Genomic DNA, 23,249 nt, shown 5'->3' with positions numbered 1-23,249 from the left:
TACTAGCATGTGAATTACAGGGCATTTCTCAAATAGACGTCTTTTTTTTACACACTGTCTTACATTTGGAAGGAAAAAATGTAGAGAAAGACAAGGGGCAATAACACTTGTTTTGCTATTCTGTTTTCCCCCAAGTCTCCTGATAAAAATGGTACCTCACTTGTGTGGGTAGGCCAAACCTGCGCGTTTTTGAAAACTAGACTCCTAAGGGAATCCAAGATGGGGTGACTTGTGGGTCTCTCACCAGGTTCTGTTACCCAGAATCCTTTGCAAACCTCAAAATTTGGCCAATAAAAACCTTTTTCCTCACATTTTCGTGACAAAGTTCTGGAAACTGAGAGGAGCCACAAATATCCTTCCACCCAGCGTTCCCCCAAGTCTCCCGATAAAAAATGGTACCTCACTTGTGTGGGTAGTCCTACCGCTCGCAACAGGAAATGCCCCACACCACTATCTGGACACATCAAAATTATCAAATACAAAACTAGCTGTTTTGCGGAAGGGAGTCCACGGAGGTGTGACTTGCGTGGATCCCCCAATGTTTTCTTACCCAGAATCCTCAGCAAACCTCAAATTTAGCTAAAAAATCACATTTTCCCACATTTCTGTATGGGATCACCGCACCGGGACAAATTTCCTACCACCCAACGTTCCCCTCAGTCTCCCGGTAAAAATGATACCTCACTTGTGTAGGTGGGCCCAAGAGCCTGTGACAGGGAAGAGCCAAAAACCATGTCGAAAGTGAGGAGGAACCAAAGCGGGTCCAAAAGGGAAGTTTGAAAAAAGAAAAAAAAAAAAAAAAAAACATTTTTAGGCTGACAAGTGCAGCAGAATTCTTATTGGTATAGATAAGACAATGTTTGGTGGTAGGAATTTTGTGGATTCCTGCAGATTTCGGAAGGTTCCTTCACATAAATGTGGGAAAAAGGTGTGATTTCCAGCAAAGTTGGAGGTTTGCAGGGCATTGTGGGTTAGAAAATGGTGCGGGTGCATGTGAAGCACACCACCCTGGAATCACCCAGATGATTAGTTTGCAGATGTGTCTAGGTCTTGGGGATTTTTCTACATGGCAGCGCCCCAAAGTCCAAAAACTGCCGCCCTCACCATTCCAAGTGGAACGATTTCGAGAGTTAACCAAGCTCTCATGGCCCAAATGTAAAACCAAAACCCCAAATAATCAAATATCCTCTTGCATGCCATGGGATAAGATGTTTTAATGTGCGGGGGAGAGCTGAAAGACTGTTACCCCCCTTCATTTTTTTTTTATTTTTTATTCCCTGGCATCTAGTAGACTTTCTGCCCATAACCCCCCACCCCCAGGGTGTGGATTGGGGGAAATTTCCCAAACTGCCCAATGGTGGGCAGAACAACTTTGGCCCCATTTATTTGGGATGGGGGTATGGTCATACCCCCACCCTCTTATTTTGAAAAAAAATTGGCCCCCGGACGAGCGGCCCTTGCCCAAGGGGCCGTGACAATTACAATAGAAAAAAAAATCCATGGTGTCTAGTGGGCATTTCTGCTGCCTGTTCGCATCGCGATCGGGCAGCAGAAATGCTGAGAGAGACATGAAAGGAGAGGAAAGGCCCTTCCTCTCCTTTCATGCCTTTCTCGTTCCCTCCAGTGATTGGAAGAGAAATGCACAAGCATTTCTCTTCCGATCCGAGGGGCAGGCCTCTGAGTTCAGCGCGCAATCGCGAGGTCTGACGTCATCAGACACGGTGGGGGAATCGGGGGTTGAAGGGGAAGCGATTCCCCTTCCAACCCTGACCTGGTGGGTTGGTGGGGGGCAGTCCTCGGGGTGAGCGATAGCGCTTCCCCGAGGGACTGTACACGGAGGTAATGGTTACGTCTGTGGCGCCTGAGAGGGGCAGCCACGGACGTAACCATTACGTCCGTCACTTACAAGGGGTTAATATTTTTCTTCTGCTTCCTTCATTATGCAGCAGTGGGATAAGAATCTAGCCCTTTCTTTTCTGCCGTGTCCTCGCCTTTGTTCTCTGAGGCTCTTGATGCTGAAGACGTAGTTTCTCATTGCCATTTCTGCTGTGTTTTGTGTCATCGAGTTAATTATGATCAGTCCAGCCTCCTTATAGGACGTTTTTTTTTTCTGAGAAGTTAGTGCTTTGGAGCATGCCTTCCAAAAGTGGTTTTCGCTTTTCATGCGAGGCAAATTGTCATGCTTCCTGCCACATCATTCTAAAGAGAAGGCAAGGCTACACGCACTGGATTCCAGATGGGCATGTTGGTGAAACCCAGTCCTCGGACCCACCCTGTGAAAGGGGGATTTCTTTTTGAGTTACAAAGTGAGGAATCTGCAATATGTATCCATCAAAAGAACAGGTTATTTACCTTTGGTAATGCTTTTCTGGTGGTTAGACTATCAAACTGCGTATTCCCCACTGCCTGTCCTCTTCCTTGTTCTGTGGAGTGCACTTTTTGGAAGTAATAAGATTCCAAATTTGATGATTTATTATGTCGACATTCTCAGTTTGTCAGCCATGTGCTACATCAGGAGCTGCAGGAAATGCCGTGGTCTAAACTGACTCCAGTCGGCATGGGTGGAGCTGTGATGGAGTCACATTAAAAGCTAATAGAGTGCCACCTGTGGCTTCATAGGAGCTATCGAAGTAGGTTTACGGATCTTGTCTGTTACCTGGGGACATTCACAAGATGAGGAATCTGCAGTAAGAGGAGCCTTTTGAAAAAGCTTTCACTGGATATAACTGACTTATTCTTCCCTTATATTCCATTTATCTTCCCAATTCTGTAGTGTCAAGGAAATTAAAAACTGAAGATGACGTCTACAGCGAGGGTTGTTGTGGATTTAGTGTCGATATGCCCATGACTGATGATGGCTGTGGCTGAACCCCTGATTTAATTTACTGTTAGCTAGACGCCATTATACTCTGAGCAACTAGATGGCAGAGTAATGGACGGCATGTGTTTCTGTAAGATTGTCAGCGTGCACAATTGTTAATACAGGTAAGTATCATTTCTTTCTTCTGCAAGGGATCTTCACCATATTGATAACCACCACAGAAAAAAAAACTTTTCTTTTCTTTAAAGGTGCTACACCGTTGTCCTTTTCATTACAAACATAGAAGTAGAGAAGTATTTTAATACAACACACTTGTAGGGAGATCTGGTGCAGAAACTATTTTAGCTCACACTATCAAAGCAAGACATTGTACTTGTATTTTTAAAATACTTTGTTTGCTCTGGGAGCGTCTTTTTTTCTCTCATCCTTTTTAATCTTTTCATCAGCGTTGCATAATTTCGCAAGAAAATAGGTGCATGCGCATGTTTTTGTAACGCCAGTACAGTAATTAGTTTTTCTGTCTCTTTCTGCTTCGTACTTAAAAGGTTACTCAAACTTGATTTAATTTATTGAATAGCATGGTTTACAGGGCCATGGTTTACATGCATTTTCAAACCTGTTCGTTCGGTTAATTAGCTTTTGATTGTTCGTATGACAGCGGATTTAATATATTTATTAAAAGCGTTCTCGTTCTTTTTCCGTTTGTTAGCGTATTTAGTTAATTTATTTTATTTTTGAAGGGCCAGAATAGAAAATATCCCTTGATTGCATCTGCCACTGCTTAAAACTTAGCATCTGCCAAAGCTTATTGAATTTCTCTGATTTCATTCTCATGTGTGAACTCTGAAATTTGACACAGCAAGACGTTCTCTGCATTGCAATAATATTTCCTGAAAGGATAACCTTTCAGCAAAGAACTTCTCGCTTTTTTTCGTGTTGACAGGTTGACACTAAGAATGCGCCATCCTTTTTTGCAAATTGTGTCATCTTTGAATATGGCAACCATTTAATTCGCTAGCTTTCAAAATTCGAAGCAGTTCGAACATGCTCTTTAAATTTCAAATGTGACTATACCTCTACAATTCTTCCCTGTGAATTGTTTATTTGTTGTAACTCGGACAAAACTTAAAGGGTGACAGAGGCATTACAGAGCTCTGTCTCTCGAAAGGGAAAGTAAAGACCTTAGAGCTTCAGGTCAGCAGCTTCTGCGCTGCTTCAGTTAAGGCAGTTTAGAAGGGGCCGTTTTCATTCAGGCCGCGTGAAAGTGAATCTATGATTTGGTAAAATATTGCTATCAGAAATCAAATCGGACTCTTTGGGGTTATTTTATGATACGTGGTTCCAAAAATAAAATAATGCTGGGAGATGTCTGTAGGAGGCCATATGGCGATCTTTCTTTTCAATTGATGGGAAAAGCAGAGCAGACCATTCTATTATTTTTAAAAGGTGTTTTTCCTGCCATGTGCATAACTGGCAAATTCTCCTTACTATTAAAATGTACTGTAATTTTCTCCTGTGACTAGAGCAGGTGAGTACTGGTTCAATTAATTATTTGATAAAAGACAAGCCAACCGCCATGGCATACAAATTACAGATCACTCCTCAGAATCTACAGTCAGTTCAAATTATAACATACCAAATAACTTACAAAAGGCTCGTGGCATAGAGAAATGTTTTATGAGATATCGGTGTGATCTAGCATGAGAAGCAAAAACAATAGGATGGAAAGATTAAATACTACATGACTTCCCATAGCAACAACAAAGAATATAAAGGAAAGCAAAAAAGAGAACTAATTACAACCCTTAACAGTGACCCAATCCAGCATTCTACACCAGTGGTTCTTAACCTTTTGACTACGTCACTTAATGCGTTCTGAAACTCGGGGACCCCAACTGAATCATTCCTGGAATTTGGGCACCCCCATTAAGTCCTTACTGGAAGTTTGGAGCACTGACCTGAGCATTTCCAATGATTTGAACTGCAAAACCATTAGAAAACACATTCTGCAACAAACATTCCTCAAACAAATGCACAGATTATGAAATACTTTATTTAATTTGCAAACAGATTGAAAAAAAAATTATTGAAAGGTTAAAACTTTTCTAAATTGAGTTGATGCCACTCACTATCTACAAAGTATTCTCTTTGACATGCATTGCTCCAGCAGTTCAGTGTGAGGACACTAACTTAATTTTTAGCCTCCAATTTCAAATTTACACAACTTTTCGATATGTTCAACTTTACCTTTTGCTTCCTTAATTATATAAACTTTATTCTGTTAAGATAATTTAATTTCCAAAGCAGTTGTGGACCCCCTTAATAGGCTTTGTGGACCTGCACCGCCCTTTCTCAGAACTATTTAATAGAACACAATTTCTAACCTAATCATCAGTATCATAATACTTTTGAATCCACATACACATCTCCCAGATTGTGCATTGGGAGAAGGTTAGGCCTAAATGTCATTCATGGGTTACATCAATTAATTTTACTCTCAAAACCTCTTCAGGAAGGTGTCTATCACCCTGTATGAGCATGCCATCTTCAACAGACAATTTCTGAGAAACCTTTAGAAACTGCTGACTTTCTCCTTCAGCGCTTTTTTCTGTAAGGGTACCCATTCTTTACAAAAGAGACCACTTCAACCAAAGTGGGATCCCTCCTCTCCACTTCAATTCTCCTTTCAAGGTCAGAAACAGCAGGCATGGAATCTAAGTCTACTGATACAGTCAAACAACTCTCATGGCCTTCATCCTCCTTTTTTCCCCAATAAGATCATCATACAGAAACTATGAGAGGTAATCAGAACGTAAGTGTTTTACAACAGTGAATATAAGCAGTGTCAAAACTGTATTGCACCAGCCTGGCCATCAACATGGCGATCGTTTGGGTCTGGAAAAATATCTTATCACCACGGAGGATTGATACTATGGGTTTGTGATCGGTTTGCACAAGAAACCTTCTTCCCAGACTTAAGAATGACATTTCTCGACAGCTCACCAACAAACAAGCAGTTCCTTCTTTATATCAGAGAAATGCAGTTCTGTCTCTTAAAATAAACAATACATAACCAGTTGTATACTTCTCACTCTCCCTGTTATGCATGAGTAGAGCCCCTAAACCGTTATCACGGGCATCAACTGTGATGTAACGGACACTTAAAAAGTGTTGTAGCACTTTGTATTCTAAGTAAATTATACCTTTTTCTTTAACAAAGCTGTTAGTTAATAGTTTGGCATAAGTCAGAAACAAAATGTGCGACCAATTAAAGACTTAGGGGGTCATTCCGACCCTGGCGGTTGTCTACCGCCAGGGCCGGGGACCGCGGATGCACCACCAACAGGCTGGCGGTGCATCCATGGGCATTCTGACCGCCGCGGTCAGAAACGGGAAACCGGCGGTGTCCCGCCGGTTTCCCGCTGCCCTAGGGAATCCTCCATGGCGGCGCTGCTTCCGACCCCCTTACCGCCAGCCTGGTTCTGGCGGTTTTGACCGCCAGAACCTGGCTGGCGGTAACGGGTGTTGTGGGGCCCCTGGGGGCCCCTGCAGTGCCCATGCCAATGGCATGGGCACTGCAGGGGCCCCCTAACAGGGCCCCACCAAGATTTTCAGTGTCTGCCAAGCAGACACTGAAAATCGCGACGGGTGCAACTGCACCCGTCGCACCCCTTCCACTCCGCCGGCTCCATTCGGAGCCGGCATCCTCCTGGAAGGGGGTTTCCCGCTGGGCTGGCGGGCGGCCTTCTGGTGGTCGCCCGCCAGCCCAGCGGGAAACTCACAATTACCGCGGCGGTCTTCTGACCGCGCAGCGGTATTCTGACGGCGGGACTTTGGCGGGCGGCCTCCGCCGCCCACCAAAGTCAGAATGACCCCCTTAATGCCATTTTTGTTTAGAAATACAGCAGCATCAACAATCTTTCCTACCAGACCATGCCTATGCCCAGTACTCTTGAAAGAGACCACTTGTCTGAGATACTCAACTGTCTTTGAAAAATTCACTTTTGTTCTATCATCACCACACTACCATGCTTGTGCATTCTCTCCACAACCCTTCAGGAGTATGTTGTGTTTTTTTTCTGTTGTGGCATACATAAGGACATTGTCTTGGAACATGTCTCACACTTTTATGTCTTTGAACATCTGTTCTCTTATTCTCTGAAAACCAGAAGCCGCCGAGTCCAACCCAACTGGCATATTGCAATGTTGATATTGGTAAGTTCCAATCTGAGATACAAAAACTTCCTCTCTCTCACTCCCCCCACTGCTATCAAATTAGAAAGTCACACAGGTGATTCAACTAGTTGATCCTTTTTTTCGCAGAGATTTAAGAGTTCTTTCTTATGATCCTCTTTAATACAGAATGGTACACTGCATAGCTTGTTTTTTGACCCTGCCTTTTTTAACTTTGATTTTGTGCTAAAACCCCTAACTCCTTAGAGAAAACTGAATGAACCTTTTTCACCACCTCATCAGTGATAGCATCAGTGGCTATTACGAATACTTGATCCTTGGTACCAGGTCTCAAAACTGTGAAATAATCCCTGGTGGAACCTTCCCAGGATCCATAAACCTTTTACTGCCATGTATATTTCACCAGTAATTTTCCTTCCCCTGAATTCCAAACCCCCCCCACCACAACCAATCTTGATTTCATAAGTCACAGGTGCGCTACCAGGAGGACTTAGAGACCTTCCAGGCCATGTTGCCTTGAACAGATCTTGAGTAATCATTGATATCCTGGCTCAACTAGCAAATGTATGATTTTGTTCTCATTCCCACATTCGGGTCAACACATTTGGAGGGATGTCCCTTCACAGCACTATCATGGTCACTGACGACCATCACCATATCTTTCAAATCCTCTTGGCATTTTGTTAAAGTACACATCACATAAATCTCAGCCACAACATTAGCAACATTGTTCACACCGTTTGCTGGACTGCAACATTTTAGCAAAGTATCCCAGCTTGTTACATCATCTGTAAGATACATTTTTGGCAGGATACACCCTCTCACCTTTGACATGGGCTGGGTTACCACATATTGTTTGAAAACATTATTTGTTACACTTTGCAACTCTTGTAATTTTTGATCCTTATAGCATTGACCATTTCATCAAACTTATCATTTAATTCCTTAATTGAGAATTGAGCAGTTTCTATACTTTCAACAGTTCTTATGTTTTTTTCTAAAACGGATTTGCAAATAAGAGAAGCTTTAGTTGAATTACTTAATCAGCACATTCACAAATGAGCTGATAGTAAACTAGCTGATCTGTGAAGTTGTCAAAGTGCAATATGAAATGATTCTCCTTAACATATGTATGTCAGTGGTTTCACCTAGCTTCTGTCCTCCCTTGAAACGTTGATGACGAAGAGCTACTATGCTGGGTTGTACATCAAAACATGTTTCTAGTTTTGTTTAAATTATTTTTAATCACAGATCCCATTTACTCAGCGAGAACTTTACCTTCCTCTTGGATAAGAGTGTGAAGATGCTTAATTAAACATAGCCCTTTCCAAGGTGCTTCTCAGTGTGTTTCTAGGAAGGGAGGAGATGAGTTTACAGATTGCATGTTAGGATAGAGGAAATAAGAAAAATTTAAACTGTGAGATAAACATAGTGTAGTAAAAGAAGGATATAGGATATAAAGAGAAGTGACTCATGTATAAGTCATGGGACACATGATATGTAAAGTAGAAAGTCTCGAATTGTGTCCATACCACTTATATGTTGGTCACAGGGGTTTTGAAAGAGAACTAATATGGTGTATGTATTGCTGTTTTATCACACGCTGACCCAGGGATTATGAGTCCCCATCTGCTAGCCTATCCATGGCGGTTTACAAGGAAAGGCCAGTATCTTTCAAAACCTTTTGGTTTTGTTGCTTCATGCAACTCATACCAATCCCTATTTTCCTCTGATTTGAAAGTATTCCTATTGTGTAACTTTAATTCCAATCTTAATAACTCTATTTATTTAATTTAGTTGTTAGATTTATGTAATGCAATATAATCTTTTTGTTCAATTTACTTTTTAACATGTGTTCCCTTTTCTTCACTTTGGGGACACAAAGACTTTCTTGGTGATGAGCCTGAAGAATTAAATGTTAGTCTGTGCATGAGATTGTCTTCTCTGTAGGAGTAAACTTTATATTGGTTACTTAAGAATATTGATGCCATAGTACTGTCTGAAGTTAATGAACAAGTTTTTCTAAGTGTAACTCAAATGGTTTTCCTTTTTCCCCAATCAGTAACTATTATTGTACATTATATACATTGTGGAAAGTTTTTTCTAGCAGAACAAGGAGTTGAGTCCACAATACCTTCTACAAGTAGGTTTTTACTGCTGAAAGTCTGTACCCACTGAAATGCGCTAAGAAGGGGCTGCTGGCTCGTAGGGGAGCTTAAAGTAGTACCAGATTCATGTGATTCCAGTAATATCTTTAGTTCTGCTCTTAAGGTTTGCCTTATTACCCTGACGAACTGGTATTACATCTTCTTTCCCAATCTCGAAGAGAGCCTCAGGTTTATTCGCCACCTCTCCCCCTTTATCTTCTCCTATGATTTAGGTGAAATCTTCAACGTGGTGTTCTCTAAATTAATGGGTCTCCTTTTTGAACAAATACATAGGGTGGACCTCCAGCATGTGACTTTGAAAGCTGCCTTCTAACATTTTGTACAGAGTAACACAACAACTTAATTTCACTGTAATAAACCTTTCCAAACTTTGCCTTATTACTATCCAGGGTAACTTCTGAGTTTCACATCAGCCAACCTTCCTTCCATCATTGCCTTGAAATACTTACACCCTGCTGACGGATCATTTCAAACCTTAGTTGTGACAAATTCTCAGCATTACTATTTTGAAACAGCCGAATACTACAGGTCAAGTCAAGTAATTCTTTATATACCATGTATCTATTCCTACAGCTGGCTTCTTTAAAACAGTCAATAGCAAGGTGGATAGTTTGCTACTGATTCGTAACATGCTACAAGAAATCCACTAGATCTTTGACATGTAAACCAAAAACATCTCCACCATGGTAAAAGCAGACAGTCCTCAGTTGAGGAATGTCCCTAACCTGCACATTTGCAGATTAACACCTGGAAATCTGTCCAAATATTTCCTAAGCATCACATAAACTCCAGTTTCAGAACTCATACCCAAGAGCGTCACAGTTCCCTGCTCAGTATGTTTTCAATAATAGGGTTTCCATATGTATCTTTTTTAAGGTCAGATTATTTACACTGTTCTTTTTGACTATCAAATAGAATTTCATGATTGAGAGGGGAAGGTCACCTGCTTTAACCTTAGTTCTATATCATCCATACCCCCCAGCTTATTGCGATTTCGCGAATCACCTCGAAATTGGCTGAGAAGTGCAATGTTTGCATTTCAGTTCTGTTCACTGCGAAAAAAAACAAAAAAACAACTGTTGCTGTAACAATTTGTTTTCCCTTTTATTGCAGGTTTAGATCAGCACGCTATAAGTGCTTCAGCATAAATCATTTTTCTTACTGCCAGCCTGATGCTGATATGAAAGCCTGTCTCCACTCCTCCTTTCTGGTTTTAGGAGAGCGAGGAAGACATACCTGTGTGTAGTTTCCTGAAGAGTTTCTCAAGAGCATGCACCTGTACTAGGCTCTATTAATTTCCTTTTTATTCATGTGAACTTGTGGGCACTAACATATTGACGTGTGAGCGCAAAGAAGCTGGGCTTGTATATGTGTCCTTAGAGACTTCCCAAACACGACTTCTGATATTTTGCATGTCAGCAATACAACATATTTAAAAAGCTCAACAGAGAAGTTGCTCTCTTCCACATGGGACATGGTCAGTGGCTAAAATGCTTAAAAAACGGATGAGTACTGAGTCCCTGAGTGGAATAAGGGTTGGTAGCAGGGCAAATACATGGCTAAACAGAACAGAATATTCTGTAACAATTTTGTTAGTCTTTTAAATTCATGCAAATGGACTGAAAATAACGTACAGTTTTCAATGCACAATAAATGCTAGCTCACCTAAGTAATGGGAAATGCACTATTTTAGTTCTGAGATCTCAATTGGCTAATGCCTGTGTCTAACCATAGAGTCAAAAGAACGAATCCTGGTTTGCGCATTGGGGAATAGAGGATTGTGTGTTTATAGTCCTACGTGATCCAAGCCTGTGAGAGATTGCACTGTGAATACATAAGTCATAATTTTAAAACGGTATTACTCACAGTATAAGGTTGGCTGCCACAAAATTTGCAAAAAGATTTAGGGTGTATTTAAATAGAATACACATGAAGCAGAATTAGCGTCAGAATTAAGTAACTTTGCCCTACTTGCTTTTCAGCATTTTGGGCACTCAGGTGGTGGGAAGGGGGTTTAGAGATTATGCATGAGGTAAGATGTAGCTTGTTGCTTCACACACACACACGCATGGTATTAGTTTATACTGTTTGGTACTGGATTGTTACTGTACCTAATTCTCCTTTTGATAAACTTTTTTTTTTAATCAGAGGCCCACCGGAAATTCTATCGACAGTATTATGTGGAGGCTTTGGATGACCCCTCACAGAAGAACTGGGTCAATGGAAGAGGTGTTCTTCCCTTTGAAGGAAAGCATCAGTTTCAGGATCTTCCAGATCTCCGAAGAAAAGGAAGACAGACCAGCAAGAGCTACCAACATCGGGTAATGCCTTCAGGTCTTACTTATAGACTGAGTGATGCACTACTAACAACATAAAGAGAAGTATGACACTACTAATAGAAAAGTAGGCTGTAAGGGCCCAGACAAGAGGCAAATAAAAAGTGCAAGTTGTGCAACAACCTAATACAATCGGTCTGTAATTTTGCATAGTGTCCTGTGTATTAATAAGTAAATGGTCCAGTCGTAGACTATCTCAGAGTGATGTTCTTAATGAATATTAACTATGCAGGTCTCCATTTTTTACTCCCTGTTGGTTGGTTCCGACTACAGGGATGGTAACGCCATCCCAACAGGGCTGCCCTACATACCTCCCAAAGGGAAGCTGTTGAGAGGACACAGCTTCTCCTTTGCAAATGAGTTACAGCCTCTTTTGAGGTGTCCGTAACTTGTCACTCGTTTGCAACTGCATTTGTAGTCCCAGATCACTGGCACATCTCATTGCAGTTAGGACTCATCCTTTCTCCACTCCTCCTCCTAGTCCCCTCTTAGTTGTGATTCAGAATGCATTACAACCCCCTTTGGCAATGTGAAAAGGGATTTCCAGATCACAAAATTAACTTGGTACATAACTCTGAGTTTTCATACTGTAGCTCTGAAAAATGGCAAAACCTTTTCATTCATTTGCCCCCAAGCCTCCCAACTGTCTGAAAATGTTTCAGAGTAAAAAATAAAGCTTGATGTATTGTTGATCACCAAAATTCATTGTATGTTTCGATTTAGTGGGTGAATGCAGGACTGCATATAAGCAGCCATTGAAATACGTTTTCCAATTTTGTTTCCATTTTCTCATTCGTATTCCTGTTGCCTAGCCTCTTTCCTTTTCTTCTGAACCATTCCTCTGTCTCTGCATTTTCTTCTGTGCTCCCCTTTTTATGTCTGCTACTTTCCTACATTTTGGTAAGCTGCTGTTTATTGATAGTTACGGAACAAGATTTAATTTTACTATTTCCTTATTTGTGAGTTTCTTTTTACACATTTCTAAATGCCTGACAATTTGCTCCTAAAGGTGTAAGATTTGACATCCATTTTTTCAAAATAGGCCATTGGAATTGAATTTTAAAACTAATGCATTTGGCAGAATAGCCTACTAGAATTCACTTTTACAAAGTTACACAAAATGAGAAACGGTGGAAAAAAGATCACCCTTCACTTTGGAAAGCTTTGGTATTGCCACTTTGTGGAATTCCAAGAGCTCCATTCTCCTTGAAATGCAGGTGCTTGATGTGAAGAGCCGAATAGACCAATGCAAGAACTTTATGTATCACCCGCTTTGACTGGCAGCCAGTGAAGCGAGCGAATGCCTTCTCTCATCGAAAGACCTTTTGGGACATTCAGGACCAGGTACGCTGTCCCATATTGAATGACTTGTACCCTATTTAGCGAGGACGTTTTGATGTTCAAGTATAAGGCATTACAATTGTCTAAACAATATGTAATTAAAGCAATGATCACTGCCACTCTTGAATTCAGCTGGAATAAGAGATTAGATAGTATTAAAGATTCTGATAATGAAGAAGCAGGAGCTCACAGTCCTGCTGACCTGGGCATCAGAAGTGAGAGTATTATGAAAAATAACCCCAAGTCTATAGCAGATTCAGCCGGTGTTGATAAAGGACCTCAAGTCTCTGGCCATTAAAGTTCAGACCACACCGAATCCTGTGCCCCAAAAACCAAGATCTGTCTTTTCAGCATTCAGTTTTAAGCATCTAATGCCATTCATACATTGTTTGAACTTGTCTGCTACCAGCAGCACATTTTCACTTATGGAGACAATAATGCGAGTGTCGTCCGTGTAGGGTAACACCTGAAAGCTGAACGAGCGCACCAGTTGTGCAAGAGGGGAGATGCAAAGATTGAATGAAATGGGACGCAGGGAAGATCCCTGTGGAACCTCACAAGGGATCTTGAAAGTCTTTGCTCTAAAATACCGCAGCTGACACTTTAGTCCCTATCTGGTAGGAAGGAGCAAAGAAGGTCCAGAGCACTAACTCTCACCCCTGCCTTAATTAATCTTTGGACCAGGCGGGACAGTGATCTTGCATCAAATGCCACTGACCGATCCGACATTACCAAAATAGCGGCAGCGCCCTCCTGGTCTACTCGGCAACAAATGGAATCTGCAGTAGCAACCAGCACAAACTCTGTATGGTGACCACTTCGGTACTGTGATAGATAGGAACGCTAAGCAGCTAAGTTTGATTATTTTGGTTTGTGGAGCTAGTCTGACTGAATATTTTTGTGAATTTCTTATTGGCCTTAGAAATGCTTTGAAATATTATTTTGCATCATTTGACTAAGGCGTCTGCAGTATTCTATTTGCTGGTAGCAGAAGTTGTTTTCCTCTTCTTTACTGAGTATAGTACTCCTTTGAATTCCTTTTCATTACATATATAGCAAGTGACTTTTATAAATGTACTTCATGTGCTGTTAAAGATTTTTGGAAGGATGAGTATACAGTTTACATGGGTTGTTTTCTAGCCTCTTACACAATTGAGGTTTTCCACATTATTTAAGAAATTTAATATAGGAAGCTGAAGTACACTGATGTTTTGTTTGAGATCAGATCTTGCCTGTTGGGTGGACTCTGCCTTTTCAGAAAGAGGAAACCAGCACCATCTTTCTTGAGGTTTTATCCCAGCAAATAGGCTTTGAAGTGATGCCCTTGCCTCAGAACTTGACAGGACCCTTATTAATAAACAAAATACTAGTATACTATACTGATCACCCACGGCCAGTGGATTTGATTGCTGTCCTGTGCCTAATATTGCTGTTCTAGCCCCAAGACCATGCTCTTCCAAAATGGCTCCTATCTCATTTGCAGCATTAAGGCATTCTCCGTCCACCCAATATCCTAAATTCTGACCCGTAGACTGTAATACATACAGCTATTACCGCAATAAGAAAGACACTGTTTTGCCATGGTATCATAATCCTGAACAAAGACCGCAGCACATCCAAATTTTTTTACTCAGATTGTCGGCTCCAGCAAATAGTGAACTCTATGCAGGCTGCATCTCACCTAAATATTCCATTGGTGATTTTGTGCACTGTTGTGCCAGATTCACTGACTTGCAGCCTGCAGCCCATCCTTTTAATACAGCAATAAGAGACTACAGTTATCTGCCAAAATTAAACGTGTCCATCAATTTCAAAATCAAGGCCATTCATTGCTACTTCAGACTTTCTCAGTCCGTACTTGGTTTTTGACCATACATTTAAATAGCTCAAATACAAGTTTTTCTTCTATTTATAATGAGATAAACCGGATTACCACTACTCTTCCAGATTTGGCCGGACAATCTTGGTCTTTTAAAGACTACCCTGGCACCCCAAAACTTGAGCACTTACAGGCCCCTGTTTTAGGGAGAGAGTCAGGTAAGTATTCACATTTCCAGTGGTTAATTAAAAAATGTAAATGCCAGGGCCCAACTAATTGCTTAGGAGGCAACAGAGGCTGACGGATCCTATTACCCATGCTTGTTTTTTCTAAATGCCATTTCTGGTGATACCCACTAAACATACTGATACAAGTTTGACATTTTGACTACCTTAGGCACCTTGACCTCTAAGGATAGACTACAAGCCATGTGCCATTATGGATTTTAGGTGTATGGAACTGACCGCTCCACTATCTGGTGGATTGGTGGAATTAAGTGTTGTTGTTTATAATAGTAAACAAACACAAATGATGGACGGAATGCGGAACCAATCAAACATTCACCCCCAGTCACAGATCTGGGTTTAATCCATCAATTCTTTTGCTCACCATGCCACCCTAGTTTGGACCCAGCCATATGCAAATCAGTCTTGACTCTGTTTCCTATGGGAACAGTCCAGTCCGAAGTGCCAGGTCCTCCCTGGACTAGAAACAAACATCCTGGGACCGGTTTCATATTTACAACAGTGCCATACCTAGAACTGCAAACACAAACACAAATTGAGAAGGGATATTTTAAAAAATGTTGTCCCTTCTCAGTTCAGTCCGTTTTTATTACATCGTAGAGCAATTTGAAGTTAAGGTAAGGGGTCAAATCTGTGCTTTTTTATATTGTACACGTACTCCATCCTACGGTTAAAGGCCAGCAAAGAATAACAAACTCGCCCAAGGCAACCACATCCTCGCTCTCCCTAAAGCCAGCGAACCCCAACCCAAAAAATCCACTAGCTTACAGCTGTGGCTTCCCTTTCTAGACTATTCTGGTTAGTGGGATACATTCTTGTTTTCATTTGAATCCCTTATTTTATTCCTCTCCACTGTCATGGACAGTCAGGATCCTGAGTTTCACAAGGTGACATGGGCATGTGAGTTGCTTGAATTCTATGAAGAGTCATTTTAATAATAAAGCTCGCTTTGTTTTATAGTCCTGTAGCTTTCTGGTTATTGTATTTGTGACTTTTTCCATTGTGAAGATCTCCATGAGGCTGAAAAGTCATTCTCTCAGGCTTATGCTCTGTCTTTACCTCATAGTGCGGTTATTGCATGCTTTGGCGCAACAATTGCTTATCACTTGATGAGTGGAGGAGAGATGTTTGTTTGCCAGGCCTCGTATGGTATATGCTGGGTGCATTGGTATGCTTGTTTGAACCATCTCTTTAATAGTGTCAAGTCAAGGAAGGAGTAAGCTTGAAGACGTGGGCAAACCAGATGAAGTTGACAACTGTACATCAATCCCTGTACCGTTTCCAGCATCTACTGGATCTGTGTTTATCCAATTCTAGAATGTTACTGTGGTTTGCTACCATTACGTAATTATTTGGTAAATAATGCCGATCGCATAATGATAGAGATCTGTGTGAATGTCTTCTCCCACTCGACCTCCTTGAGGAGTAACTGATTTAATTTTTTTTCTGTTTTGATTTGGACACTTCCTCACTCTTTTCACTGTTGCAGCAGTTCACACATTTGGAGACCACCACTTTATAGAAGTCCTTATTAATGACCATTGTTCATACTTAGTCTATGTCTGATTAGCCAGAGGTCTGATTGTCATAATTTCCCAATTTCCAGTTTGTGTGTATTTGAAGCATTGTTTCAGGCTAAGTAAAATTTCTTGTCAGATTTTTAACATGAGATTCACTCCATATCACATAGCTCTCAAAGTATTATATAATTTGGTACTCTCAGATCGGCGAATAGTCTTTCATGGCTAGGGTCTAATCCAGGGTGCGTGCAAACAGATTACCAGATATTCTATGGTTTTGTCTGCCAGTGAAATGCGAACCAACAGTGCAGGTCTTTCATATGTTCTCTGGATTAGAGATATCCAGTACTTTAGATTTAGGAAGGTTAATTTTGAACTCTGAAGAGCTGCCAAAGTATGGTGAGTACAGTTAGAGACCTAGTTAGATTGGGGGGTCGGGATGTGGCTTGAGGCCGATGTAGCAGCACGCTTAAAGTGGAGGTCCCAGCGGCCTCCGTTTATCTATAATTATCCTGTACCCCGGGCTGACCGAAACCCAGACCGGAACATAGGGAGCGTCCATTGGGCAAAACAACATAGAAGGTTGTGGGCTGGGGGAGCCCTGGTGAGCCTGAAAGGACGATTTACAGCAGACGCCTACAACACAAGATGGCGCCGGAGTTGGACTTGAGCGCCACGGGCCTGAGCAGCGGAGCTCTGGAATGAGCACAAACGCAGGACAAACAGTTAAAACAAATCGCTTCCACCTGGAGGGAATACCCCAGCCGCCCTCCCCTCGCCAGTACAGATGCAAGACCAGCCCTTGGAAAGCACAAACTAATCGCCGTGAGGTACACCTGCAACAAGCGTGGATGCAGTAATCATCACAGTGGGCAAGATTTAAAAAACGGGATGGCCCAGAAAGAGGGACATCAGTGGGGCCCCACCTGGAGGAGGTTGAGATTGGCCAGGCGGAGCTAAGTAGGGATCTGACCCTGAAAACAACTCTTGACACTTTATTTCAGGCTATACAGGCGTCCCGAGAAGTCCTGGAACTGAAGATCGATACATTGGCCGTAGACCTGACCCATCTCAGAGATGACTGTTGCCGCCTGACGGACAGAGTTGTCACAAACGAAAAATCTCTTGAACAGCTCGCTCCGAACTGTCAAACGTTAACAAAGAATATGTCCGAATTAACGTCACATATTAAAACTCTAGAGACACGAGCAGAAGACGCTGAAAACAGGCCATTCAGTAGTAATCTGAGACTAGTGGGGATTCCAGAAAAAAGCGGAACAGGGAGCGACAAACATGGGAACATTTGTAGAACACTGGATACGCAAGGAAGTGTCTCCCGAAGGCCTGTCTCCATATTTCGCAATTGAGCGTGCCCACAGAGTGCCGGCGAGACCGCGACCAGTAATCTCCAAACTGCTCCACATCAAGGACAGAGACCACATCCTTACCCAGGTGAGACTGAGAGGGGAGCTTAAAATAGGGGACCAGCATATAATGATCTTCCCGGACTTCACCAGAGACACTCAGAAGCAAAGTGCTTCTTTTGCTGAGGCCACAAAACAGCTCCGGGAATGAGGAATCCAATATGCTATGCTGTTCCCAGCTAAGCTAAGGTTAGCCACTAACAATAAGGTTATTTTATTCACCGCGCTGCAGCAGGTGTGGGAATGGCTAGACTTGATGGACCCAACCACAGCAAAGACCACAGAAAATCCAAATCGATTGCACCGGAGCAGGGCGGAGAACCGGGCAACTGACAGCAACCGCAGAATCGCTGCGTAAACAAGCACTACAGGAAATGAGGGAGGCAGTGGATGTCGCAGCATCCCTGAACGGACGGGCCCGGGGTCATCGCACCCCTCCGAGGTTCTGTCTGACCATGAATCTACATCTGGTAGTGCATCATTTTCGTTTCAAGACGCCTCAGACGTTCTGTCGAAAGTGACTCCAGGGACCTCTGATGAAATAATAGGCACCAGTCCACTATCATCCAAACCAATTCTCCCCACACCAGGAGAATGGGTAAGCCTAACCGGACACAATGGATGGCATTGAGTGGGCCTTGATCTAACACTACTGAACAGTCAAAAATCATACAGAATTTGAGGGGATCAGAAGGAAGGCCCTATAAACACCACCACGTCACAATACATCCTACACATGATCCGCACGAGAACCTACTGTACTGCGGCCAGGAGACAGAGACTTAACCTGATTTACTGGATGGCGGAGAGCACACTAGGTTGAGCCTGCTCTTAGTCTTTTGCACTTCGCCCCCAAGTATAATGTTAACAAAGTTATTGAAAGATTGGACGGGGATAGTTTTGATGCCAGTCCTGGGGAGAGGGAGTTTGGATATTGGGGAAACTGTTTTGTTCACTATTGTATTGACACCTAGAGACGTATCAGCTCAACCACATCCATAGAGACAGAAGGGCATATCCTTACTGGTTTGCAGAGACTGGACACAGGGGAGAGAGGATAGGTATACCTCGCTTAAAAAGAACATATGGAGTGCCCCCAGCCTATAAGTTCCTAACTTGGAATGTCAGGGGATTGAACAGCATGAACAAAAGGTATACAAGGTCTACTGTCAACTTAAAAGATGAGGTGTACACATAGCTGTTATCCAGGAAACACATCTTACAGGTCCGGAGGTTAAGGCTGTAACCAAAAGATGGCACGGTCAGCTCTACGCTACAACCTACTCGGCATATGCCAGAGGGGGCCTCGTATGGATTTGGCCAGGAGCCCCTCTCCAAAAAAACGAATGAAATAATAGATAAGGAAGGCCGTTATGTTCTGGTATTTGGGAGATTAGATGGTAGAGATATTACACTGGGGGGAATTTATGCACCAAATCAAGAGCAGGGCGCCTTCCTGACATCACTATCACATGCACTGGGGCCGCACCTCACTCGGGCAACCATCATCGGCGGCGATTTTAAATGTGTTGCCGATATGGCGCTTGATAAGACCCACCCCCCACTGCAGCGGTCCCCCACACAGGCTAGCCAAGACATTCGCAAACTGGCAACAGCACTGGGGCTTCAGACTGTTGGAGACACCTCCACCCTGCTGTGCAAGGCTGCTCCTTTTACTCGCGCTTACATAACCTGCATGTCCTACTAGATGTCTTTTTTTGGCGTCTCCTGAAATCAATAGCACAGCATTAGCAGCTGAGTACCTATGTTGCACGGTCTCGGACCATAACCCTTTATTACTCATGCTGACCTGGAGGAGGGAGCACCCCCGAATACCGGATTGGCGACTCAAAGTGGAATCACTTAAAGATAGCACCGGCCGGCAATCGATTAATGACACAATCTGAAATTACTTTGAACATAACCAGGGAACTGCATCATCCTGCACAGCAGAATGGGAGGCCTTTAAGACGATTATTAGAGGCCAGTGCATGGCAGGAGTGATGGGGGTTAGGAAAACAGTGGAGAAGATCGGACAGAATGAGGGAAAACTCAGAGAGCTAGATCGGAGGAGACCTGGTGCCCTGGAGCTTTCCCCACTGATCTCTGAGACCAGGGAGAAAGTTGCAGTAGCGATTGAAAAATTACAGTGCTTCGATTATAAAAGCTATATGACCAGACAGCATGCAGAAGGGGACAAGGCTGGGGCATTACTAGCTTGGCTCTCTGCTCCGCCCCGGCAGCATTCTGTGGTAATGGAAATTGAGGATGACAAAGGGAAGCGGCTTTTTAGGCAGGGGGAAATCAATGAAAGGTTTACTAGCTATTATTCCTTACTGTACGCCTCCCCGAAAGAAGCTATGTCCCCTACACAATTGCAGAGCCTGGAAGAACTTCAGCTCCCTAGACTGGGGGAGGCAGCTCAACGGGAACTGGAGGAAGCGATATCGTCCACGGACATAGCCACGGCAGTGAAGGCGATGGCTAGGGGGAGGGTACCCGGTGCGGAGGGACTCCCCATAGTGTTTTATAGTGCATACATAGACTTACTAGCCCCTCAACTCAGCACACTCTGTTTGGAGGCACTGAAGACTGGAGTTTTGCCCTTCTACAAACAAAGCTATAGTGATACCACTCCTAAAACCAGGTCGCCCGCCACATATGTGTGCTCATACAGTCCCCTGTCCATGCTAAACATGGACTATAGAATACTTAGTGGGATCCTGGCCACACGGCTTCTGCCTCATCTGCCAACACTGATTCACAGGACAGACAGGGTTTATTCCTCACCGTAGCACTGCTATTAATATCAGACGAATGGTCTCGATCTTAGAGTTTAGGTCCCCACACTTACAAAAATGCAGCGATCATAGCAGTAGACATCAAAAAGGCTTTCGATAGTCTTCAATGGGATTTTCTGGGCCAAGTAATGGGCGGACGGGCTTGGGCCAGGGCTTTACTAAGTGGAAAAAACTGTTACACACAAAACCTACAGCGCGCGTCCGCATGGGCCGCATTATCTCGGAGCCCTATGTTGTCGGCAGGGGCACCAGACAAGGTTGTCCTCTCTTACCACTACTTTTTGCCGTAGCAGTGGAACCACTGGCACAGGCGGCAAGAACAGGCACCTACTACCAGGAGTTATGCATTAGGGGGCAAACTCACCTAATCGCGGTATACGCAGATGACATGATACTCTTTTTAGGTGATGCCGAAAAAGAACTGCCGGGAGCAATGGCTCTCCTGGAGAAGTTTGGAGACTTGTCAGGACTACGGATTAACTGGCAGAAATCTCACATTTTCCCCCTGAGGAGGGGGACTCCACGGGTGGGAAATACATGAGGTCTTGGGTGGACTACTTCCACCTTCCGGTACCTGGAAGTACATATATATAACACACCTTAGGACCTACTAAAGGGTGATGTGGGGCGTCCGGATGCTGCGGGCAGATGTCCTGTTTTGGAAAACACTTCCATTGTCGGTGGCAGGAAGAATAGTGCTTGTAAAATGGAGGCCCTGCCTAGATTAATGTACTATTTTTCGACCCTACCATTAATCATTCCTCGATCATTATTCCAGGGATATTAATTCCATCATGACCGGTTTCATTTGGGGGACGGGCAGACGCAGGATAGCACTGAATAAGCTCCAAAGACCTTCAGACGAAAGGGGGATGGCAGCACCGGATGTAGAACTCTACTATCTGGCATGCTAGTTACAATGGCTAGCAAAGGCAATACATACTGCACTGTCAGACTCGACCATGGAACATCAAACAGAGCACTCTTTATAAGACCCTTTAGGGGTCCTAATGAACCCCAGAGGACAACGTACATTGAATCAGCCAGACTTACTCACACTGTGCAACTGCTGGCTGTGCAGCTTACAACTCACAAGAACAGTTTCACCATACACACCAGACATGCCACTGAGCGGACTAACTGCTCTCCCGGGTTGTCAAGCCATGACTGGAATACCAAGACTAGCAGAGTACAACATTACTAAACTGGGGGATCTGTTCGGCAGCTGGGAATTATTGACCTTTAACACCCTAATGGAACAATTTGACATCCCCCCAGGGCTGTTTCTTAAGCACAGATCACTGACAGCTCTCATATGACGTCATTGGAAACAAGGGCTGTGCGAACCGCCCACACACACGGGATGTCAGGCCATCTGTACAGTAAGCGGGGAGGGAAAAGTTGTATCTACTCTATACAAAGCAGTGGAGAAAGACACTCTACTCCCTTTAGATAAGCTACGAATGGCATGGCAAGAGGACATAGGGACACCCATAGATGAACAACAGTGGACAAGAATCACAGCACATGTATACACGGTATCTAGAAATGCCCGATTCAAACTGATCAATTTCTACATACCTCACCCCCCATAAACTAGCAAAGATGTTTAAAACCAGGGATAGTGGATGCCCTCTTTGCACTGTACAAGACGCAGACCTCGTCCATTTGCTATGGAGATGCGCCGGGATTGGGCACTACTTGGAGGGAGTGTTCCAGAGCATAACTGAAGTAACAGAACGAAGGCTTCAGACCTCCCTGATGACAGCCCTACTAGGAGAGTTCCCCCACCCTAGCACCAAAAATATTATGAATAAATATATTGACCTAGCACTGATACTGGCTAAAAGAGAAATCACACTACACTGGAATGACCCAGGGGACCACATTAAAACAGATGGAGGGACATAATAATAAAATGGGCTGAGGCAGAAGGGCGGGCACTACAATCAAGAAGCGGCAAGGGGTTGCGGCCCCATAGAAACGGCAAGGAAATTGAACTAGCTGTTAGATTGCCTAAAGGAACCAAACACAGAGACGGGGGCCCGCCCTCCACCTCCGGTGAGCCAGACAGTGATGAAGAGCACAACCAGAATAGTACGGACAGACCTTGACTTTGAACTCAACCAGTTAAGAAGGGAGATCCCGAAAGAACCAGTGCAGAGATTACAAGAGGTTTAGCAGATGTGGGGGAGGAGGAACGGGGGTAGGATAGTTTAACCAAGATATTGCTTTTGTCTGGATTTGTTGTCAACAAAAAGCCAATAAAAATATTTAAAAAAAGAGACCTAGTTGGATCTGACATTCTGACTATGATGTTGTCAACATCTGAGGCAGGTTATGGGATTCCTCCCAACTCCAGGTTAACGCCAAAAACATTTATGATTGAAAGTGAGTCCACTAAATGAGCAAAAAGCAACAGGGACAACAAGGAGAGGTGGTGTTGCCCTCAATGCAGCTAGAGTTATCCAACCACTGAATTTGTGGCCAGTGCTGAATGCTGCTAATGTGGGTTCCAGATAGGGTCGGTACACTAGATTGACCACCGCCTTTACATCAAGGGCAACCAAACGTTATTCT

At 43.3% G+C, this 23,249-nt stretch overlaps 1 protein-coding gene across 3 annotated transcripts in view; it reads left to right on the top strand.

Moving 5' to 3' along the window:
* LOC138304451 (histone-lysine N-methyltransferase, H3 lysine-36 specific-like) overlaps window positions 1–23,249 on the top strand; it is an 833,106-nt gene that overhangs the window by 185,798 nt on the left and 624,059 nt on the right. For all 3 annotated transcript variants that reach the window (XM_069244519.1, XM_069244517.1, XM_069244518.1), the window contains exon 4: window positions 11,332–11,504. In XM_069244519.1, coding sequence (XP_069100620.1) covers window positions 11,332–11,504 — 173 coding nt within the window. The remainder of the gene's footprint in view (window positions 1–11,331; window positions 11,505–23,249) is intronic.

This window comes from Pleurodeles waltl, chromosome 7, assembly GCF_031143425.1.
Source record: "Pleurodeles waltl isolate 20211129_DDA chromosome 7, aPleWal1.hap1.20221129, whole genome shotgun sequence".
Classification (NCBI taxonomy): domain Eukaryota; kingdom Metazoa; phylum Chordata; class Amphibia; order Caudata; family Salamandridae; genus Pleurodeles; species Pleurodeles waltl.
This window is presented reverse-complemented; position numbering and strand designations above follow the sequence as displayed.